Here is a 23,724-nt window from a genome sequence, read left to right on the forward strand (position 1 = left end):
TATACATATTTTTAGTTAATAAATAAATAAATTATGCACGTGTGACTCTTAATAACTTTTCTAGCCTTCTAGTTACAACCGTTCCTTAAGAAAAATAATTGAAAGTGCAATTAGTCACTGCCCCTGTACAGCCAAATATTTAAAATGTTTTGTCCAAAAAGTTATTAATTCAAAAGGTCAGATATTGTAAAATTCTAAACTTTAACCTCTTAAAAGACAAAAGAGAGAAATTGTATCCCCATATATACTATTTAGTGCATTTCCATGCACACTATTTAAAACATACCTTTATTTTCAAAATTTGAGATTAAAATGTCAAATTTAATAAATGCTTTTTAGTATCTTAAAAGGATCTACTTATTGGCTTATAGATTGATCCTAAAACAACTACCTTATTAGGAAAGGGAAAGACAGGTTCTCTCCACAGAACACTGCAGAAGCATATTAGTAATTCGTGTGCTGAGCTGACAGGTAAGTTAACTCAGTGTCCTGATTAAAAGGACTAAGAGATTAAATTCATGTTTTAGATCCATCCTTGCTTGTCACTTTTCCAGTTTAGACTAGCTTCTAGCCTTTTAACTTTATGGCAATAGTACATCAGAGACTGTATATTCAGACTTAGTAAAATTAGTCATTTAATAGAGTCATAATGATTTTTCACTCTTCTTCAGTGTGACCAGCCATTCTAACTCAATCTTAGACTGGTCTAATATTCAGTTCAATTATTAGAGATTCCTATATTCTAAATTACCTAGCAAAGTTAATTCAGAGCATATCCCCCAAAGTCACCAAAGGCTCATCTTGCCTTTACCTTATTTGTCCTAAACTTTTTGCAAACTGACATTAAAGGTCAGTCTACAGCGGAACGCCACTGGCACCCAGTTACTTCTAATTCTTATGCATTGGTAAAATGGAAGGACGCCCTGACTAATAAATGGAAGGGTCCAGATCCAGTTCTAATCTGGGGAAGAGGCTCGGTTTGTGTTTTTTCACGAGATGAAGATGAAGCACGGTAGCTACCAGAGAGATTAATTCGTCAGGTAAACACAGATTCTGTCTCTCCTCGTAAGTATCATTCTAAAGACTAAAATTCCTCTTGAGCTGGGAGTGGAAGCTCTCAAAAAACACTGTTTCCTCTGAGCCAATTCCCCTACAAGAGGCCGGAGATTAACTTTAGCTTTACAATTTGCATCTAAATAAAGTACCTTGACTTCTCCAAACAGAAAATTTACATTGCTACACTCTCATTGTTTAGAATTCTTCCTTCTCTCAAGCAGGTCGATCTACATTCTCCGGTTCTCCGCCCCGCCCCTATGAGCAAACAGGTGGTTCTGCTAATCTCCCTTCCAGGGACATCCCAGCATGTGGCTTTTCAGTCTAAAATAAGATCTAGATTTACCAGGAGAGCTAGGGAAGTAGAAATTTCATATATATTTACAAAGATTAGTTCTTATTTTGATAGATATAGGCTTAGTCCCTTAGCTGGCCTCTGGCTTTTCACCCTTGCTGTTACTGCACGGTGTCCTTAGTTCCTCAGGCTACTGGGAATAACAGAGATGAAGAGGAAAGACTTTCAGCTCCTATTTTAACCAAAATTAATGGTGTTAATACTGACATAATTCTTGTCTAGGCCTTGCTAAATCTGAGGTTGACAAGTCTCATATAGAGACCTCGCAATAACTCAGAATTGCGCTACTGATTCATAATCATATGAATACGGTATGGGTACCGCTTGGCGCAGGAGATTACTGCGGAGGGAAGGTCCAGTTTGACCGTTTCTGAGTTCCCTGTGCGACACACCTGATTTGAAAGAGGTTGGTATCCGATTCCAGCTAAAAACCAAAAATACTTAAGGCTCTGCCTCCCCTCCCCAAAAGATACCAAGAGCCACAAATGTGAGTTGTTACAATGCTCACGGGAAAAATCAGGCCAATGTCCACCCAAGTCAAGGTTAAAGGCCCACTTATCTACGGATGAGAAAATCATTTGATCACCTCTGTTAAGCATTGCCTATTTAAACTTAATTAATAGGGGGGAGAGAGATTGGAGACCTTGCTGTTGTAAGAGCAGGCCCTTCACTGCCTCCCACCCAAAAAATAAAAAAGCCAATTGGCCTTGTACTAAAGAGCTGGTCTTAACCCCTTCTCCCTGTTCCCCAAAATTGCAGAGGATTATCAGTTCAGTGTTATTCTAAAATTGTTTAGTTAAACTCAGCCAGGGTTCCAACGCCCTACTTAAAATGCAAACAGGTAGCTACCTATTCAGCACTAATTAGCATTATAAAGTCAGAGCCTACAGCCCAGTGCTGCTATTCAGTCAGTGCTTTTAAGACAGTCTCAGCCAGATACAGTTTACCATTAGAATAGTTAGGGAATCCCACGGAAATAGGTTTTTTCTTTAACCCTAGGAACTCAGGCAGAACTATTGAACATAGATAATTTTTCTGCCACAGGCCACCCCCTTTTTTTTATTTTTGTTTTGTTATCTAATGGGGGGAAATGTGGCCTCCCTTCCCCCCAGCCTGGAACCTGCCTGCTCAAGGGTGGAGCTACCGGCTCATTCGTCCTGCCACGCCCACTGCTGGAACCTGCCCTTGCTGCCTGGAGTCACACACGTGTTCGTCCTGCTACTGGACCCTGAGTTACTTGGCGGGAAATTGGGTTCCCTCCCCCTTCCTTTATAAACTGAGTGTCTGGAAATATTAAATTGAGTCTTGATCAGAGTCTTGTCTTGACTTCATTCTTTTCTTCCGCCCACATAATATGATGAAGAGGCTCTGATCTAAAATATGCAAAGAATGCTTAAGATACAATGACAATGGGTTGGAGAGATGGCTCAGTGGTTAAGAGCACTGTTTGCTCTTCCAGAGGTCTTGAGTTTGATTCCCAGCAACCATCTGGTGGCTCACAACCATCTGGGATGTGTTGTGCAGGCATACATGCTAATAGAGCACTCATACACATGAATAAAATTTTTAAATATTTTAAAAATATGACAAGGAAACAAATATCCCACGGTGAAAACTGGCAATATATCTGATTATGTATCTGGCTGAAGAAAGGATACAGGAAACAAATAATTTGTGCAAAGACGACCAGTGCCATGCCACCACAGAGCTGCCAGTCAAAATGATGACAAGATTAATACCAGAGACTATCAGATGCTGATGACCATATGGAGAAACAGCAGCATCCACTCATTCACATCGGAAAAACAAATGATAGAAATGCCAGGGAAGACCATTTACAAGTTCTTAAAAACCGCAATATTTCTAATGTATGAATGGCAATCACACTTCAGAGAGCATTGATTCAGTGGAGTGAAAAACACCCACACAAACACCTACTCACAAATAGTAATGCCAGGTTTGTTTATAATTGCTTAAAAGCTGGGCACAAGAGGACCCAAGTCTGATTTCCAGCACTGGTGTCAGGCAGTTCACAACTGTCCATAGCTCCAGCTTCAGGAGACTCTGTCCTCTGCTGGTGCCTGCACTCACATGTACACGAGTGCACACACAGTTACATGCATATAATTAAAAATAAAAATAAATCTTAAAATTAAAAAAAAAATGCTTAAGTAGACTTCTTCAAAGAAGACATTCAAGTGGTCAACATGGAAAAAAAAAGATACCCTTCAATAGGTGCATGGACAACTTATACATCCATGCAATGATGTAATGATTAATGATAAAAGGAAAGAAGCCACCAGGATATGAAATACATGAAGAAAACTTAAATGTTTGCAACTTGAGTAGAGAAGCCAATCTGAACAGCCTACATACTATACAGTTCCAATAGCATGATATCATGAAAAAGAAAACACATGGAGACCATAAGATACAAAGGTGGGGGAATAAACAGATGGTGTATACCATCATGTATGATAGGGTAATGGCGGTCATGGCAGTACACATTTGATAAACCCATGTAACGCATAAGAAAGAAACTTGTAAGAAAGAAACTTAGTCTTCTAAAGCATTAGCTTGGTCAATACCAATGTGTTAACACCTGTTGATTGGTCCTAACAACTATACTACCCACTGAAAATGGTAAAAGTAGAGGAAGCTGGGTGCCTGGTAGATACAGCGAGGTGGGAATTCTCTGTACTATCTGCTCAATTAAGAAAAAAAAAAAGAATCTAAACTGTTCTAAAAATAAAAGCAATTAATTTAAAGACACACACACACTAACCACACATACTTATTCCTGGCAAAGCGACTAAATCAATAATGTGACATTTTAGCTCCTGCACTAGTGGGAAAGTGAATTAGCATTCGAAGGCTCACTTCCCCATGCTCCACTCAGGGCATCAAAATGCCATGCATACAGCCTCACTGAGAAAAATCTCCAACGTTGTATTTATAGCTGCTCTCGATAATTTATGCATATTTCTGGTGCAGAACCATAAACCTATGTCAATTCCTTAAGTAAGTGAAAGAAAAAAAAACCCACCATTTTCTGTGGGTCAGATAAATTTAAGAAAAGTAAAAGTCTATCTTTCTCCCTCTCCCTCGCTCTCTCCCTGCCCCCACCCTCTCCTTCTCCCTCCCCTCTCCCTCTCCATCTCCCTCTCTTTCTTTCTTTCTTTCTCTCTCTAGAGGTACACTATTAGAAATGTGGTAGATTTCTCTTTGAGAGGGGATGTTTTCTTTGTCTATCCCATGAGCACATCTTATATAGTTAAAAGCATTTGAGGTTTCCGTTTTTCTTCCCCAATATTTTTTTTCAGCCTTTATTTTTGTTGTACAAGTAAATCACTGACATAAGAAGGGACCCTCTTTTTCACAAGCTCCAAACAGATTTCCCCACTCCCCACCCCACCACCTCCCGATCTGCCCCACTAGCCCCATGCTGGCTTCTCTGTTTCCTTAGCTGTCCTTTATTCACTTTCTTGTGATGCAAATTTACACTCATTAATCATTCAGTCTAGGAAACCAATGTCTATTGTCTGTCAGATGCATTCTAACAGTTTCTGAACATAATACCTACCACCCAGACCCAGGGACATTCTTCACCTGGATGTTCTCAAGGGAGAAATCAGAAAAGGCAAGCCGCCTAGGGTATTTGCAGGGAGTTTTCAATTGAGTGCAAAGACTCTATTTTCTTCCCCACACACATGATAGCTTCAAAAACTATAAACTTTAACAGCAGCCTACAAGTAGGTGAACTGAAGACATCGTTCACTTTACTGAGGGGACTTATATGAAAACCTGGAGCTCATGGTTGAGTAGATAAAAATTGCTGTGGGGATGTGTATACTCCAGACAGGGTGCGGCTGAGCTGGAGCGTCTGCAGAGATGTAATTACATTAATGCTATAGGCAGCAGAGAATATGAGAAGAGTTGGCCTGGTGGACCTCAGGCCCGAGATCCCAACATCCAGGGTCTGAGGGAGGGAGGGCTGCAGCCTGGTGAAGACAGCAGAATAGAATGGGGGCTCCTGGGAAGCGTGTAAAAAGCACCCCATTGGTTCATAGGAAACAAGACAGACCATAGGTCAAGGAAGCAAGGAGAAGGTTGAGAAGGACCACATGGGGAGTAATGGGGAGAACACCAGTCACCCCAGGGACACTGGAGACCAACCAGGGTATTCTAAGAAGACATTCAAGGGACTTTTCCTATTTTGCCTGCCTTACTGGGCATCCAGACATGTCATGGAAGGAGCTACGCATGGGGTTAACTGCAGACTCTAGAGACACACAGAGGCACACACAGGCCTGATTTCTCTTTATTCCTTTGTATTCCTGAAATATTCTCTGTCTTCCAACAATACATGACAATCAAGATATCATTACACCATTTAAGGTCTCTGGCCTTGAGCTCAAGGAGAGCTGGAGAAGAATAGGCCCTGCCTTCTTGGGACCTAGAGCTGAAGCAGGAAACCTGTCCCCATCCAGCAAGGTCAGGTGTGTGACCAGGTGATTGTGAACGTGCCTGGGAACTAAGAAAACTCAGGCTCTGCATACCAAGTGCCCTCTTGGCTTATCCATTCTAAGAAATTGCCATTTCCCTCGGATCCTCTTTTAGAAAACACAGAATGAGGTAATATTCTAAATGTCAAAGTTGCTGGAAGACATTGGTCCATGTTTTTTCTCTACAGAGGAGGGCAGAACATGCATAACAAAAGTAACACATTTTTTAAAATGACAGTATATTTCAAATTTGAGGAAGCCAGGATTTTTGAAAGTACCTTATGCAAAAATACCTGGGCAGGGGTCTAAATAAGATGTGAATGGTAAAGTAAAATAAAATAGGTCAGGACACATAGAACACAGACTATATAAATGACTAATTTTTTAAAAGCTATTTTTTTTTAAGCTTCTATTTCACCACAGGGGTGGGAAAAGGACCTCTGAAGATCCAAAAGCTCACTTCTGCATGACATCTTTAAAGCCAGAAGCAATGAGTGGGACATTGGTGAACCCTTTGTATGTGCATTCACACACCTGGATTTAGTTTTCAAGTTAGTGGTGCAGGACCACTGAGGTGGTTTTTAATTAATTAGTTAGTTATTAGTTAGTTAGTTAATTAATTCATAAAAACTTTTGCAGCTCCTTTCTACTCCCTTCACACTCTTCTATCTTCTTAGAAGATTCCCTTGGATGATGCTACTTAGAAGAGATTTTCTTGATGAAATCCGCAGTCACTCATCCTGAGCCTCACTTCTGAAAAGGGCTTCCCTTTGAGCTCTCTGTAGACTGAAAACAATCAGAAACAAGCCTTACACCGGGTGGTGCTCTTGTAATGGGAAAAGCTGAGATTTTGAAGGACATTTCTAAACCAACCGTGATCTTTGTGTGTCTTGTCCTGGAGATAAATACTGCTTCTAAGTGGCTTTCACTGTGCCTGGCCTATTTGCATACAATACAAACAAAAGAGGTTATTTTTAAAAAGAGGTGTCCTCTTGTTTTTGTTTTTGGCCCCCTGGGATGGCGGTGGTCAGGCAGAAGTGTGCGGGTCATTTTCATGCAGTGGCTCCTGTGTGAGCTTGGGTTTATATCACTTTCCCTTGCCTTTCTTACTCATCAACCACTTCTGGTTCATTAGTGGCCAGTTTTGGAGTTCTTGTCACCTGTTGGTGGACTATGACATCTCAGTCTCTTGGTTATGAAACTTCCTGGCTTAAAAGATTCATTCTTTTAAAAGCTAGGTCACACTTCTGAGCAATGCTGTTCACAATCTAAATCCAGTTTTACTTTTCAATTTTTATCACTCTTCTATACAAATTACCTGCTAGTTATAGCCCACAGCTACTCTTTTCTGACCTCCAGGCTCTCTGAAGACTTTTTGCTTCCATGAATACCACATAAGCTGTTCCTGGTGCCTGGGACTCCTTCCCTTGCCTTCACAATGACAAATCTCTACATGCCTCAAAATACTCTTTTCAGGATGCCTGTGTCTTCCTCACAAACAGAAAACAGTGTTTATTCATCCCCACAATGGCTTCTCGTTGTGTTCAATTTTCTTGGCTTGAGAGCCTTAGTGTTGCAGGATATTTGATCACACTGCCCCTTGAACCCTGATACTGTATTGTTTACTGGAAAAATCTGTTTCTAGTTGTGGTGTGGCTCAACTTTAACACACACCTTTCTTTCCTCTGGCTGGAATACAGACACACCCTTAGTACACACTTTTGATCCCAAACAAGGAAGGTAAAGTTAGTTTGAAGGAAGAAGCACCCATGTTTAGAAGTGATGTCTAGTTGAGTGGTAGACAAAGTGATGAATCTGAGAAGGATTTGACAAAATATGATCTGCCCAGCTCTCATGAGAAGAGACAGAAAAGGGAAGCTTCTTATGAGAGAGCAGCACACAGACAAAAGAGGCAACTTTAATGGGACATTTGTATATGGACAGGTTGCAGAGAGAGAACAAGCTGGACACAGGTAAAGATAGAGCGCACCAGAGAATAAGAAGGAGCCAGAAGATTAGAACAGTATGAGGCCAAACAGAGCAATTCAGTCAGAAATTAAGAGAAGCCAGATTGCATCGGTCAGCTCGGTGAGGAGTTTGAGCCAGAAGAACTGAGCTGAATCATTTAGCCAGAGAGAGGAAAGAACTAAGAATGGGTGAGTTTATTTATCAGTAAGTCTTAGAGGTTGAAAACATGTTAGGCCTAGATACGATTATACAGAGGCTAGAAGCTTCCAGGACTAGACCTAGGTTAGCAGACTGAGGCAGTAAGCCTTAGAGATGATAATTATATCAGGTAAATAACAATTATTTACACCTTAGGGTAGGGCCATATTTCTCTCCCTTTGGCATTCATTCTACTTGATACCTAGTTGTAGGTCCAGCCTGTGGCTTAGTGTATCTACTAAGTCAGGATCTGCCAACAAATGAGGTAGGCTCCTTGCTGTTATTGTATGCCTGCAGTCCTTCATTTAATCTTCACAATGTATGTAAAATGTTTGACATATAAGGAAACTGAGTTCCAAGGATGACACAGCCTGTGTACCCTTCAGTAGGGTATAGAATTGAATCTATTCTGTTTTATGACTGTTGTCAGAGAAACATATGGATGCACCATACCATTTATTATTATTATTATTATTATTAAATTATTTCCTGAATGCTGTATGACTTGGCACTTTTCGAGTGATTCTATCTCTCTATTCTGCTTACTATCTGTGTGACCTTGAGCTGGTGGCTGAACCAGTTTCTCATTCTTTTCCATTGGTGGAAAAGCTCTAACCCATTTGGCCCCTGTCAGGATTGGAATGGCAGCTATAGGAAGTTCTCAGCATGGACCCTGCCCATCACAAAAACTCCATGCTCCATCCCACTCCACTCCACTTTGATCTTCCTCCTCTTGCTCCTTTTCCTCGGAAAGTCTGGAACCATTCAACTTTCTAATAGACAAAGAAACTAGAGCTCTGTGATATTAATGACCTGTGCAAAGTTCCTTTAATTTGAGGAAATATTTTCCTGAGGCTCCCTAGAACTTAATAAGACCCTCCAAAATAGCCAAATAAATAAAGGGACCATGGTATGAGCTCATGTACAAATATATGTGTAAGCATTTAAGAGTCTGAGTTTGGCCACCCCACCCCACTCCTCCTTTTCTGACTTTTCTTTTCCCTGTCAGTCATGACAGTTGAAGGCAGAGAATCCTGGAAACAGAAGCAGTGGTCAGCCAGTGGATGAGCAAGCTCACTTCTCTGATCTCTGCTTTCTGAAATCTCCATTCATTGATTTTTTTCAATCTAGTTCCCTTCTGCCTGAGAGACACTTCCTCCCCCCCCCCCCCCCAATTCCCTCCTTTTAGGGCAGAGATCTCAGATGGCTATTTTGGCCATCCCAGGGGGCCAAAAACCTGGCTTCCCTGAGGAGGTAGGCTCACAGGATCCTCACTTGCATTGCACGGGGCTGTCTCTGACAGGCTTCCTGCCTTCTTTGCCCTGGTAAGTGGTCATTCCTACTCTCAATGTGAGTGTTCTTAGACTCAGGTCTGGAAAGTCTGAGCAAGGTCATATTCTCAAGTGAAGGCAGCCAAAATGGAGGAGGAGCCAGGCTTCCACTGAAGGTGGGCAGCCTCTGTTGACAAGCTGAATTTTCCATGGGGAATGTAGCCTCCTGCTAATAGGCACTGTAATTCTTCAGAGGAAAACAGGACCCGGGTTTATGCAGATTCTCTGTATGTATGTATATATACCTATAGGTTAGGTATATATATATGTATATGCATATACATGTATATATGTATATATGTGTATATGCATATATACCTATAGGTATATATGTGTATGTATGTATATGTGTGTATGTGTATATGCATGTATATGTAAGCAATTAATCTTGATGAAGCTTTTGTTTTATTAGTTAGTTAGTTAGTTAGCTTTACTCTGCTATTTCAATGACTGGGACCACTTTTAGGTTACAACCTTTAATTTCCCTATTTCCTCTGTACTTTTGTTCTTATTCAAGGCTCTCTCTCAGCTCCTGACTTTATTGCTTGATCACCAGGGCATATTTTGCACCAATGTCTCTGTGGTGTGAGTATGTGAGTACGTGAGCACTTGTGTTTGTGTGCATGTGTATGTGAGTGCACATGGGAGCCAGAAGTCAATCTTTGGTGTCTTCCTCCATTGTTTTCCACAGACATTTTTGAGACAGCGTCTCTTACTGACCCTGGAAGTCACAGATTCTGCTAGACTGATAGCCAAAGAACCCCTAAGATCTACCTGCCCTTGGCTTCCCAGGATTTCCAGCACGTACCACGTGGCTTTACAAGGCCATTGGAGACCAAATGAAGGTCCTCGTGCTTACACAGTAGGAAGTTTACCCAGTAAGCCATTTCCTGAGCCCTGAGTTCAAATCTCTACACAGAACCACAGTCTTTTGTGCTGCTAAAAGTACCCCTCCACAACACACACACACACAAGCAAAGACTCACATGCACATACACAGAGACATACATGCACACTTGTATACACACACACATACACATATACACACACTTCTAGATAGACATATAGGTAGATTATCTTGACAGAGAGTAAGAGATGTCCGCTCTGGTGATTTGCCCTCCCTATAGTGGCAGTAGCTTCTATACAGGATTCCTATCTGATCCATCTTCACCTCTCCAACATCATTGGGTAAATTAATAAAACACAGTCCCAGCCTCCTCCTTGCTGCCTCTGGCTCACCACATCCTGCCTCCACTGTAGTATCTTCCTAAACCTTTCTACTAATGTTTGCCTCATCAGTCTTCTGTGAGTCCATGTTGCCCTAACAGAGGTCAAGAGGTCAAGGTAAAACTGGTAGAACAGTGGCCAAACCAAGACCTTCCAGACCCTGAACCATTACACAAAACCAGGGCATTTCATCAAATGTTGATAAATTTTACTTTCTGGCTCTTTGACATGCAAGACCAATTTATACTGCTTTGTCCTTACACACAGAACAAGTGTGGAGACTAATGACTGGCAGGAACAATTAGTTTTCACCATTTGTACCCCATGGGCTAGACAGAAACCATACACCCAAACCATGCACTTCCAGCATCTTAGAATCTCTGACAGCCAGTCCTGTTTAGAAGCTCAACTTCACCACCAGAGTACTTCACACTTAAAATTTTACTTTACTTTATATGTATGGGTGTTTTGCTCACATGGATGTCTGTGTACCATGTGTGCCTAGTGACTGAGAAGGTCAGAAAAGGGTATTTAATCTTTTAGAGCTGCAGTTCTATGTGGTTGGGAGCCACCCTTGGGTGCTAGAAATCAAATCCAAGTACTGTGGAAGAGAAGCACGTGGTGCTCTTAATTGATGAGCCAACTCTCTGGTCTAACCACAAGACTGCTTTATACTTCATTGCACTGAGTTTGCAGGATGACATAAATTTACTGTAGATTTGGCAATTGCTACCAAAGAACCCTTTTTTCATAACTGTACAATCTAGAGGGAGCCATGCTTGCTGCTTCTGGCTGTGTATTGTTTTCTTTAAAATCACATGATCTTGTGTCACATTCTATTATTAAAATGTTACTTTCAATTTCATGATTAATTCACTGACCCATCCATTGACTATTAAACACCTTTAACCATTTAGGCTGACTCTTAGTTTTCATTATGTTAAGTAATGAGGTGATATTTGTTTCTGTGCAAAAATCTGTGCCCCCATGGAGGTAAGAAGATTATAGCAAGATATATAAGCATTTCTATAGTAAATAAAATGGTCACTCACAGATCTTCTAGAACTAAAGTACAACTGTGAATTTAGTCCTTAGTCATTCGTAGAAACTAATGCAAAAGAAAGAAAGAAAGAAAGAAAAGAACAGAAAAGGAAGAAAAAGAAAAGGGAAGGGAAGAAAAAGAAAAGGGAAGGGAAGGGAAGGGAAGGGGGAAGGAAAGGGAAAGGAAAGGGAAAGGAAAGGGAAGGGAAAGGAAAGAAAGGGAAGGAAGGGAAGGAAGGGAAGGAAGGGAAGGGAAGGGAAGGGAAGGGAAGGGAAGGGAAGGGAAGGGAAGGGAAGGGAAGGGAAGGGAAGGGAAGGGAAGGGAAGGGAAGGGAAGGGAAGGGAAGGGAAGGGAAGGGAAGGGAAGGGAAGGGAAGGGAAGGGAAGGGAAGGGAAGGGAAGGGAAGGGAAGGGAAGGGAAGGGAGGGAAAGGGAGAGAAAGGGAGGGAAAGGAAAGGAAAGGGAGGGAAAGGAAAGGAAAGGGAGGGAAAGGAAAAAAGAAGTCATCACAGCCTTGAAATAGAGAGCTGAGCACCTGAGAGTTCCTGCAGGTGTAATATCAGATACTTGAACCTTAAGGCAGAAAAATTACAAGTTCAAGGTTTGTCTGGATTACTCGTGAGTTAAAGGCCAGCCTGGGCAACTTAGCAGGATCTTATCTCATGTTAGCCTGGCAGCAGAGTGATTACCCAGCATGCACCAAGCCTTAGGTTCAAAGAAACTTAGAAGTGCATGCAAATATCTATGGTCCAAAAGGTTTAAGAGCAGATTTTCATGAGCAGTTCTTGAAGATACTTACAGAGCTACCAATCACAGGACAGGATTTTATAGCAGTGTTTTAGGCATTCTACCTTACATAAAATGAAGTTAGGTGACTTTGTGGTTTGGCTCAGCATCTTCATCTGCATTTGGCCTGCCCTCATGGCTATAATTAGGAGGTCAACTGTCTTATATTCTAGGTAAGATTCCATTTCCTGGAGCTCATCAGAAATGCTAAAGTTTGGTGCTGGGAAAATGGATCCATTGTTAAAAACGTTTGCTGCTCTTCTAGAGGACCAGTATCTCCTAGCCTCCTCAGTGGTTTGATCTATTTACTACCAATGAGATTTTTGAAGAAAGAAACATATTTGCTCATCTTTAAAGCCTTCAATGTGGACCAAAGTGCCTGGAATTATAGGTCTGTGTCTTAGCCACTGTTCTATTGCTGTGAAGAGACACCACGATCAAAGCAACTCTTATAAAAGAAAGAATTTAATTGGGGCTGGCTCACAGTATCAGAGGTTTAGTGGACTAGCATCATGGCAGGGAGCACAATGGCAGGCAGACGTAGTGCTGGAGCAGTAGCTAAGAACTATATCCTGATCTACAAGTGGAGTGAGAAGAGCTGGGCCAGGCATGGGCTTCGGGAGCCTCTAACCCCACCCCCAGTGACACACTAGGTACATCTTCTAAGTCTTCTAATCCTTTCAAACAGTTCCATTCCCTGTGACTAAGGATTTGAATATATAAGGTTATGAGGACCATTCTTATTCAAACTACTACAGGCTTAATGAATTTTTTAAAGCTATTATGAACAAGAGAAGCAGGCAGTGACCAGACAGATGCCCTCTGTTGTGACTGAGCACTGGAGAACTTGAATACATGTTGACACATGTATCTCTCCTGTCCATGAGGGAGATAATCATAGATCCACAACCAGAGGCACAGGAGAGCACTGCTAACGTGTGCTCATTTGCTTTCAGACTCGTGCAAACTCCACAAATTGATAATTCAATAAGTGGATTACTTGGGAAGGGGCTGGATTGTCATGTGTCCAATACTTAGTGAAGATGAGCATTTTCAGTTTTTTAAAAATTATTTTTTAGAACTCATTTTAAAAACTTTTAAATAATTGTAGATTCAAAGGGAGCTAGAAAAATATATATATACAGGGGAACCTTGAATACTCTTCTACCAGTTTCCTCTAATGGTAGTGTCTTGCATAACTGTTTTAGAATGCCAAAGCCAGGAACTCAGCAATGAACAATCGGCAAACTCGAATCCAATTTCACCGGTGTTTCATGCTCTCATCTTTCTCTGTGTGAAGCTCTACAAAATTCTATCACCTCTGTAGGCCCATGTGATACATGCCATTGCCACGATGCAGAGCATGGGGCTGAAGAGATGGAGCAGTGGTTAAGGTGGGTATCATTCTTCAGGGGATCTGAGTTAGGTTCTCAGCGGTAATGTCAGGAAGCTTATAACTGCCTGTAACTCTCAGGCGCTCCAACTCTATCTTCTGGCCTCCTTGGGCTCCTGCATTCAGGTCCATGTCCACACACACAGACACACACACACACACTATAGACTGATGGTATTCCCAGAGGTACCCTGTGCTGATCTTTGATAACTGTGTTCCAGGAGTCCCTCACTTCTACCTTCTACCTCATCATACCCATGGTAACTACCAGTCTGGTCCCCATCTCTGTTACAGTAGCAGGTAAGTGGAAGAAGCGACTTGTAACTTTTGGGGTCTGGCATTTCAGGTAGGGTAATTCCTTAGCAATTCACTGGAGGTTTTGTGTGAACAGATAGGTCATCTCTCTCTATTGCTGAGCAGTACTCCATGGTGTGCCAAAGCTTGTTTTACTACTCACACTTAAAGTCATTTCTCTTTTTCTGAAATCTGACTATTATAAATAAAGCGGGTATGAATATTTATGTACTAGTTTCTTGTGAACATGGGTTATTTCTCTGAGATAAATGGTAACTATTGGAATCATACAGTTACATGATAAGAACATGTTTATCTTTGTAAGAAACCACAAAAGATTTTTCCAGAGGGTCTGTATCATTTTCACACTTCCCAAAAGAGAATGATCTTGTTTCTCTGCATCCTACCAGCACTGGTGGAAACATTATTAATTTTTAAATACTCTTCAGGGACATGGTAATTGTTCACTTTTATCTCAACAATATTTAATGGTGCTGATCACCCTTTAATGTGGTCATTTATCATTTATACTCTTTTTTGGAGAAATCTCCTGTTACATGTTTTGTCTGTTTCTTGTTGGATTGTTTGTTTTTCTGTTCTGGCTGACAAACAAAAAATGTGTTCATAACGTTTGATTGCTGTCATTTAATATCGGGAAGATGAACCATTTTTACCATTTGTATTTACTTTTTAAAAATGATCGAGGCACAGTAGAGTGAGGCATTGTGGGTCAGGCCTGGAGTCCAGCCCTTGAGAGGTAGAGGTAAGAGGATCTCATACTGGGATCCCCTGTCTAAACACACACAGACACAGACACAGACACAGACACACATGCACACACAGAAGGAGAGAGAGAGAGAGAGAGAGAGAGAGAGAGAGAGAGAGAGAGAGAGAGAGAGAGATTGCCTACTGAATAATTAACCACATTGGGTTTCCTTGACTATTTTATGAGCATCGTTCCTATTCCAAACCACAGTATAAAATAACACAACATCCATTTTGTCTGTATTCCTTCTGGTGCTTTCAAACTCTCACAGTCTCAAATTCTCCATGAATACTTGTTTACTTGGTTAAAAATCACTATAAGATAGGGGTGGCAAACTAGGTTTACTTTCTGGTTGGTTAAGTGTTTTAGCTTTCCCCAATTTTACCAGTTCCAAGCTGTCGTTTACTAACTAGCTCAGATAAACTAAATGTTGACTCATTTTTATTGCTTATTAGATTGCTTCTCTCATTAAATCTGGTAGCTTTGAATCTAATAATATAGTGCAGACTCTTCCCTTTTAAAAGATTTATTTTACTTTATTTATAAGTTTGAGTGTCTGTATCTGCCTGTCACCAGATGTGTGCAAGCACTTTTAAGGAGGCCAGAAGAGGGTGTTACATTCTCTGGAGCTGGAGTTACAGGGAGTTATACGCTCCCTGTAGTAGGGACTGGGCAGGAACTCAGTTGCTACGAACAGAATCTAGACTTTTAACCTCTTGGCTGTCTCTCCATCCCATATTTTGGAGGTAAGTTGAAATGGTTTCTCTGTGTAGCCTAGAACTCACCAATGTACAGCTGAGTGTCCAGTAACTCACAAAGATACCCCTGCCTCTGCCTTATAAGTGCTGGGGTTAAAAGCCTAGGCTAGGCCGGGTGGTGGTGGCACACGCCTTTAATCCCAGCACTCGGGAGGCAGAGACAGGCAGATTTTTGAGTTCGAGGCCATCCTGGTCTACAAAGTGAGTTCCAGGACAGCCAGGGCTATACAGAGAAACCCTATCTCGAAAAACCAAAAAGCCTGACTGTGGATTCTTCTGGATTCAAGTTTTTTCAAGCAAACACTTTTACATTTCTGTTTTCCATTTCTACTGAGTTATACTGTCGGTTTTTTTGTCTGCTTATTGATATAAAGAATGAATGCTCCCTGAGATTCTAGTTATGTTTGACCCATCCAAATCCTTCTTCAAGAAATCTTGGATAAGCAAGTTTCTCTAAACTCCACAATGCAAATTGGACTCTATGTTGGTACAAAATCCACCATGTGAAATGGTAGCTTCACAATGTTTGTTTGTTTGTTTGTTTGTTTGTTTGTTTGTTTCTGAAATCCTTTTCAAACAAGTTTTGGTTGAAAAAGAAATATCCACTTCTCTCTTTGCTTAGCTGGTAAATGTGGGGAGAGGGTCCTCTGAGTCCAGCTGACTTGACTTATTGTCATTTCCATGAAGATTTATGTTAAATCATCTTTATTTGTGTGTGGCTATGCGTACCTGAGCACTCAGAGACCAGACTATTAGATCCCTTGGGAGCTGGAGTTACAGATGGTTGGAAGCTGCCTGGCATGGGTCTGGAAAGGTCGTCTGCAAGTCTGTGCTCTTAACTGCTGAGCCATCTCTCCAGCTCCCAACTCTGTGTCATTTTAAAAGGCAGAGGGGAGTTGATGGAGGTTTCAGGTGTTATTTTTGCATCAAACTTCCTTAAGAAGGCGTCCATCCCTCTGGGCTGCCTCCCTGTTCTTGGCTTTCTGAGGCCAGTTTCCTCTGTTCACCTGAGAGTGTCAAAAAGGCCACCGAGAGTCTCCGGATAGTTTTGGCCATCGCACTTAACCTTTCTGGAGAACTGGACACCGTGACTACCTTCTCCCTTGTGAAACATTTTTGTTCTCTTAGATGACCTCATCTCTTCTCAGTTTCTCTCGAGTCTCTCAGATGTCCTTGCTTGGTTTCTCTCACTTGCCACTCTCACAGGCATTTGCTGACCAGGGCTGTGGAAACCGAGGACCAGACAACAAATGAAGAAACCATACAGGTGTTTTTTTTTTCCTTTCTTTCTTTTCTAGAAGCCAAATGTACCAGATGAAGGTTATCAACTGTGTTGGCCCCTTTTGAGAACTGTCAGGGAGGACTCGGCTCCCAACCACTTTCCTTACCACATAAATGTTTTTTTTTCTTCTTCCTCTACAAATGTTTCTCCACCCAAATTTCCTCATCTCGTTTACAAGCTTAGATTAAGACACCCTCTAGTGATCCCATATTTAACTTATCTTTGTAAAAAGTCCTGTCTCTAAAGATGGTCCCATTCTGAGATAATGACGGGATATATTTCAACATGTGATGTGAGAGGTGGAAGAAGGGCCCTTAACACAATCATTTAATCATCTTTCCCATTATTTATCATGGGCATATATCTCAATGCAGAGTTTCGGTCAGTATGCTTTGTCCCTCCATGAACACGTCCTTGTTTTCTTACACTTGGTTTCTAGGATAACACTTTTGTCCTGGTTTACTCCAACTCTCCAGCCAGTCTTTCCTGCTCATTCTAGACTGTTCTTCCTCATCCTTGGCCCCACTGAGATTTTCCAGGTTCCATCCCAGACTCCTCAATCTTCTGTTCCCTGAGAACTCACCCACAGGAGAATTTTGACTACCAGACTCTAAGGACTCTCAATGTCTGCCATGCACCAAGCCTTTCTTGGGCTTGGCACTGGCTTGTGTTCTATCTCCTCAGGCATCTCTGTCTACCTGCTAAGTCCCCCGTGAGCAAATGAACTCACCACCTGTTCCCTCTCTTCATTTGCTCCAAACTCATTCCAGTTCCAATGTCCTTCATTATGAAGGATGACACCCCACACTTAAGTATTCTCCCATCTCCAGTCTCCACACAGGTTAAAAAGCAAAACAAAACAAATCTCAGCATGGTGGCACAAGCTTTTAGTCCCAGCACTCAGGAGACAGATGCAGACAGATCTCTGTGAGTTCATGGCTAGCCTGGTCTACACAGTCAGTTCCAGGACAGCAAGGGCTATGTAGAGAGACCTTATCTCAAAAAAAGAAAAAAGAAGAAAAAAGAAAAAAAGAAAGAAAGAAAAACAAAAGCCCACAAGCAACAACAACAAACCCAAATCACAGCAAAACTAAAAACAAGCAATCACCCTGAATTCTAGTGCTCAGGCAATCTTTTCCTCTCTGATGTCACCATAACTGGTCTCGGAGCCATTTCCTGTCTTCCATTAACCCTTTGCTCATGCTTTCTCCCCGAGCCTGACTTTTCCCTCAGTCTTCTTTTTTTGCACCATTTTCCCCCCAGTGTTTAGCTTCCCACTGGAACCAGCCACTCAATGGAGGCTGCTCTTTTCCTTGGGCACAGCTTGTTTCAGGCCAGCCCTCTAGGTTCATAGCCTGGGATCCCTCTACCAAGGCCAGTGAACACATCAGGGAGGGAAGACAGGACACAGGACACATTAAACTTCCTGAATTCTAGTCCTAAGAATATCACTATATAGTTATTTAATTTTAATAAGTAATTTCTCCTCTGTTTCTTAACCACAAAATGGTAATAATAAAATGACTAATAGTAGTAATTACTAAGTTCTTACTAGAGCAAAATTCTAAGCACTTAATATAAATTATCCCATTCAGACCTCACAACCACATATGACCTCACTGTCAGCCACATTTGACAGGCGGGAGACTAAAGATTAAACTAGCTCAGCAGCTTGTTTAAGGCCCACACCTAGAAGATGTGTCCATGTGGGGTCTGGTATTCAAATATACACCAACCACCAAAACCAAGAAAGCATAATTCAAAACAAGACAAAAGGCTGAAGTCCTTGGCAGAGGGCTCCTACAGAATCAGAGCGATCACAAGCAGACACAGGAAAGTCAAGTGTGGTTGCTGGTTTCTTTCTTTTCTTTTATTTTTCTCCCTACAGAAATGGTTCAAGGCTGAGAGCATACAGTGAAAAGTAAAAGCCCTTACACGTTTGGTGAATTCTGTGCATGTGCACATCCCGTCTACAAAAGGGATAGCACCATGCCTCCCATTATTTCCATAAGCGAAGCACATTTGAGACTGTTCTTTAGCCGAGTTTCCCTTTTTAAAACGATTTCATAATATTCCATTACGGGTGTTTCATAGATAACCAGGCATCTATTTTTAAACAAGTGTTTCTAAGACTTGCCACATTATTAAAAAAAAAATAGCAAGAAAAATATCCATGTCATTAAACCTTTACTAACGTCTATCATTGTGTAGTAAAAGATAAACCGGTCTTGTTAGATAGCATATATCCTTGAGTATAGCTATGTATTTCAGCAGATTTTTTTGATCAGAAGGGGTGCATAACCATCAAGGGGCAATATAGGTGTATATTCCCCTCTCCTTAGTAGCATCGGAAATTCTTGTTTGCTTTTGTTTGATTGGTTGGTTGGTTAGTTGGTTTTTTTGTTTTTTTTTTTTCGAGACAGGGTTTTTCTGTATAGGCCCGGCTGTCCTAGAACTCACTTTGTAGACCAGGCTGGCCTCGAACTCAGAAATCTGCCTGCCTCTGCCTCCCAAGTGCTGGGATTAAAGGCGTGCGCCACCACGCCCGGCTACTTGCTTGCTTTTGAAACAACAACATTTATTAACATTTTCAATTTTTTAAAAAATGATAATTTACTGTTATGATTTGCATCACTTTTATCTCTAAGATTCAACATTGTTTGTTGCTATTTATTGCTTGTTACTGGCTCAGGCATCAAAACAAAGACTGTCTTAAACGAGCACCATCTAGACAACGGCCTGTGACCCAAAGCAGTGCCAGCACAATTCAGCACTATCACTTCTACTGCTCCATGGAAACTCCAAGGTATGACACTTTTTCATATACATTTATTTATATGAAAATTTAAAATTAGGCTCGAGAGGAAAGAAATTTTTTTAACTTGGAAATTAATCTGTAATCTTTTGAGATAAAAGCAGCAAAGGGGCTTCTGAAACCAGTTGGCACTGAGTAGAAGAGAGAATCCCAAAATGCAGGAATAAATAAAAAAAGGGCGAAAACCAACTGTACCTCGAACCGACCGTGCCTCTAGCTGCCCAAGCAAAAGAAGGGCAGGCATGGCTGCTTCTAGGAATCCTGTGCCCTGAGAACCTGCCAAGCAAAGTGGACGAAAAGGATTTCACTTCCATCCTCAGGAGCCTGGGAGCCTTGCTCAGCTATTAATTAATACAATGATACTGCCTGTCCAGACACCACTGTGAAGTGTGACATTAATGAAATAATATTAGCGAAGTGCACAACATGCCAGGCATCCCACAGACACTGGGTAACTGAGTTACTCCCATTGCCTATTTGTGTCTTAGTTTGTTGTTATTGTTGCTGTTGTTTTCTTGAATACAGTCACCCTTCAGAATCTGAACAAATACCAAAATCTTGGGTACTCACGTTCCCAGTATAAAGTGAGGTCATAATTTGCATGTAATTTAAATTATCCCTAGATTACATACAATGCATACATAATTACATATACAATGTAAATGAATAACAACAAGAGCCCCGTGCCTGTTCAGTATAGGCACAGCTACAGGCGAGCTGCATTTCTATCTTAAATGGGAAGTTGCTCACAGGTGGCCCGCTGAGTCCATGGATGTGGAACTTGTGCATTCAAAGAACTGTCTGTGACTTTTCTCTGCATTTTCCTTGGCCTTTCTTCTTTTGCCTACTCTATTTGACTTCTTCACTTTTATATCAAACTTTAAAAAAAAGTGGGCACTCTCATTTCTCATACTTATACAGATATTTAAAAACCCAATCCAGACTTAAAAATCAACGACTTTTAATGTCTGAAACGACATTAATATTTAACGATATTTAATGTCTGAAACACAAATCAATCACCTTTGGGGGAAAAAAACCTATCAGCTGCTTTCTTTTGGTACCTCAGATAAGTCTTACCCCCATGAAGGAAAAAAAAGTCATTGTAGAAAAAAAAAAAGGGAAAGGAAGAAAGGAAGGGAGGGAGGGAGAGAGGGGGAGAAGGAGAGAGAGGGAGAGAGAGAGAGAGAGAGAGAGAGAGAGAGCTTCCTGATGTGGGAGCCAGTTACCATTTTCACATAAATAGCACCTTCCCTTCTGCACTCTCACTTTGGGTCATTAAATAGACACATTGCACATGAGAGCTGTCTAGGGCGGCTGGCCCGAAGGACAGAAATGAGAGTGTGGTCTCCAGTCTCAGCCTCCCGCTGAGGTCGTAATTCACAAGTCACACTGCAAATAGTAGAAGCGACCACTTACCATCTGGGGTCCATCGTGGGTACTTCCGTAAGTTCTGGAACACGTCTACAATGAGTCTGGTTGTTCAAGTACGTGCTGCCCACAGGAGCCACTCTTACGCGTCTGCTCGCTCCTCTGTCTTCCTCAGCAATGACTGTATACCCTGGTTGACTTTTTCTTAAGGGTTGTTCCTCTTTTCTTAGACTTGAGGAAGATATCTTTAACCCTTTCTTTGCTTTGCAGATTATTCGAGTTCGGTTTCAGTCTTGTTGAGGGTTTTGTTTGTTTGTTTTTTAAACAATTCAGGGGGCAGGCGGAGTGGGTGGGTAGGTGGAGGAAGACCCGAATTGAAGCAGGGGGAGGGGGATGGGATAGGGAGGCAGGACAGGGGATAACATTTGAAATGTAAATAAAGAAAATAACCAATTTTTAAAAATTCAACTGTAAAAACAAAACAAAACAAATCAAAACATTCAGTGCCTTGAGTTCCAACAAGATGTTCAAAAGAAACCAAGAAGCCCAAGACAAGCGATGTTGTGAAATCAACCGACCAACTTTGTCCACTTGATAGAGCTACCATAGTCCTTAGACATAACCTGGCGAACAGGGAAGCCTTATAGGGCTGAGAAGTGCTTAGGTGACTGTTGCCTTCAGACAACTACATCAGATAAGGGGTTTAGGTATGCGGAAATTGACTTGCTAAAAGTGACTTGTACAGCAATAAAGAGGCTTCTACAAGGCAGTGCTGGAGCCCCTCCATCAGAGCTGCTCCACCCTGCTGAGGAGAAGCCCATTATATCCCTGCAGTGTCCTCCAGCAGACATAAAGGAGAACACCAGAACACTGGCAGTATCGAAACGCCATCTCTTTTCATTCAGACGAGGAAACCATCATATGTGGTTTCTGCCTCCCCCCCCCCTTTTCCTGTACACCTAATTGATTTCACAACATTGCTTGTCTTGGTTTCTTTTGAACATCCTGCCCGAACTCAAGGCACTGAATTTTTTTTTGTTTTTGTTTTTTAAATCTCAAGATTTAAACCGAACATAGCATACCAAAACACAATAAGACCAGGCACAAATCCTCATCTCGAGGCTAGACAAGACAACCCAGTAGAAGGGGAAAAGTACCGTGAGTAGACAAGAGTCAGAGACAAGAGCACTTCCACTCAATGGAGTCCCGCAAAAACCCCCAGCTAAACAAGCATAGCATGTATGTAGAGCACCTAGCACAGACCCAGACAGGCTCCAGAATTGCTGCTTCACGTCGCTGTGAACCCCTATGAGCCCTGCTTAGTAGATGCTGTGGGCTATGTCCTCCTGGTATCCTTGACTCCTCTGGCTTCTAAAATCGCCCTCTTCTAAGGGGTTCCCCAAGCTCTTGCCTAATGTTTGGGGGTGGGCCTCTGCATCTGCTCCCATCAGCTGCTGGAGGAAATGTCTCACAGTGATTGGACTAGGCACCAATCTATGAGTATAGCCAATAATCATTAGGAATCATTTCATTGACTTGTTTTGTTGTTGTCAGTCATGTTTGGCTCTATCCTAGGGCTCTGCCGCTATCTAGCTTCCGGCTTCCCGCTTCCGACTTCCAGCTTCCAGCCATCCAGGCATGGAATCCCTCTCCTACCTGGGGCCTCAAGTTAGACCAGTCATTGGTTGGCCACTTTCACAGGCTCTGAGCCTTCACTGCCTGCTCCCCCTGCCCTCCCCCAGCACATCTTGCAAGCAGGGCAGGTTGTATATAGAAGGCTCTGTGACTCTGTTGGTGTCCCAGTCTCACCACTGGAAAATTTGCCTGGTTACAGAAGATGGCTGGTTCAGGCTCCGTATCCTCCATTCCTGGGAATCCTTGCTCAGGTCACCCTCATAGGTTCTGGGAATTCTTCACTGCACTAGGTTTCCACATGGCCACCTAAATGCCCCTCTGTTCCCGTGTCATCTCTCACTGTACTCTCCCTCCTCCACCCAATCCCTCCTGTTCCCATGCCTACCTACAGCCAGTCCACCAGCAACATCTATTCTATTTCCTCTTCCTAGGGAAACCCGTGTATGCCCCAGAGCCCTCCTTGTCACTTAGCCTCTCTGGGTCTATGGCTCATAGTGTGAATATCCTTTACTTAACAGCTAATATACATTTACAAGTAACTATATACCGTGTTTGTCTTTCTGGGTCTTGCCTCGCTCAGGATTTTTTTTCTAGTTCCATTCATTTATCTGCAAATTTTATAATATCATTTTTTGCTAACAGCTGAGTAATACTCCATTTTGTAAATGTACCACTTTTCTTTGTCCATTCTTCAGTTGAGGGACATCTAGGCTATTGGCAGTTTGTGGATATTAGGAATAAAGCGGCTATGAACATAGTTGAAGCATCTTCAAGGTATATGAGTTATACGCCCAAAGATGGTAGAGCTGGGTCTTGAAGTAGATTGTTTCCCAATTTTCTGAGAAACCACCATATTGATTTCCATAGTGGCTGTACAAGTTTGCACTCCCACTAGCAATGGAGGGGAGGCCCCCTTGCTCCACATCCTTGCCGGCATGAGTTGTTA

The 23,724-nt window shown here is 41.9% G+C and overlaps 1 protein-coding gene across 1 annotated transcript in view; it reads right to left on the reverse strand.

The window, feature by feature from the left end:
- The window catches only part of Cd86 (CD86 molecule), a 63,704-nt gene extending 42,399 nt beyond the window's left edge, over positions 1 to 21,305 (reverse strand). Inside the window, exon 1 of the mRNA XM_029470646.1 lies at positions 21,192 to 21,305. Coding sequence (XP_029326506.1) covers positions 21,192 to 21,205 — 14 coding nt within the window. The 5' untranslated portion in view covers positions 21,206 to 21,305. The remainder of the gene's footprint in view (positions 1 to 21,191) is intronic.
- Between the last annotated feature and the right edge of the window lie 2,419 nt (positions 21,306 to 23,724).

Source organism: Mus caroli, unplaced genomic scaffold (genome assembly GCF_978045245.1).
Source record: "Mus caroli unplaced genomic scaffold, Mus_caroli_1 scaffold_17, whole genome shotgun sequence".
NCBI lineage: Eukaryota > Metazoa > Chordata > Mammalia > Rodentia > Muridae > Mus > Mus caroli.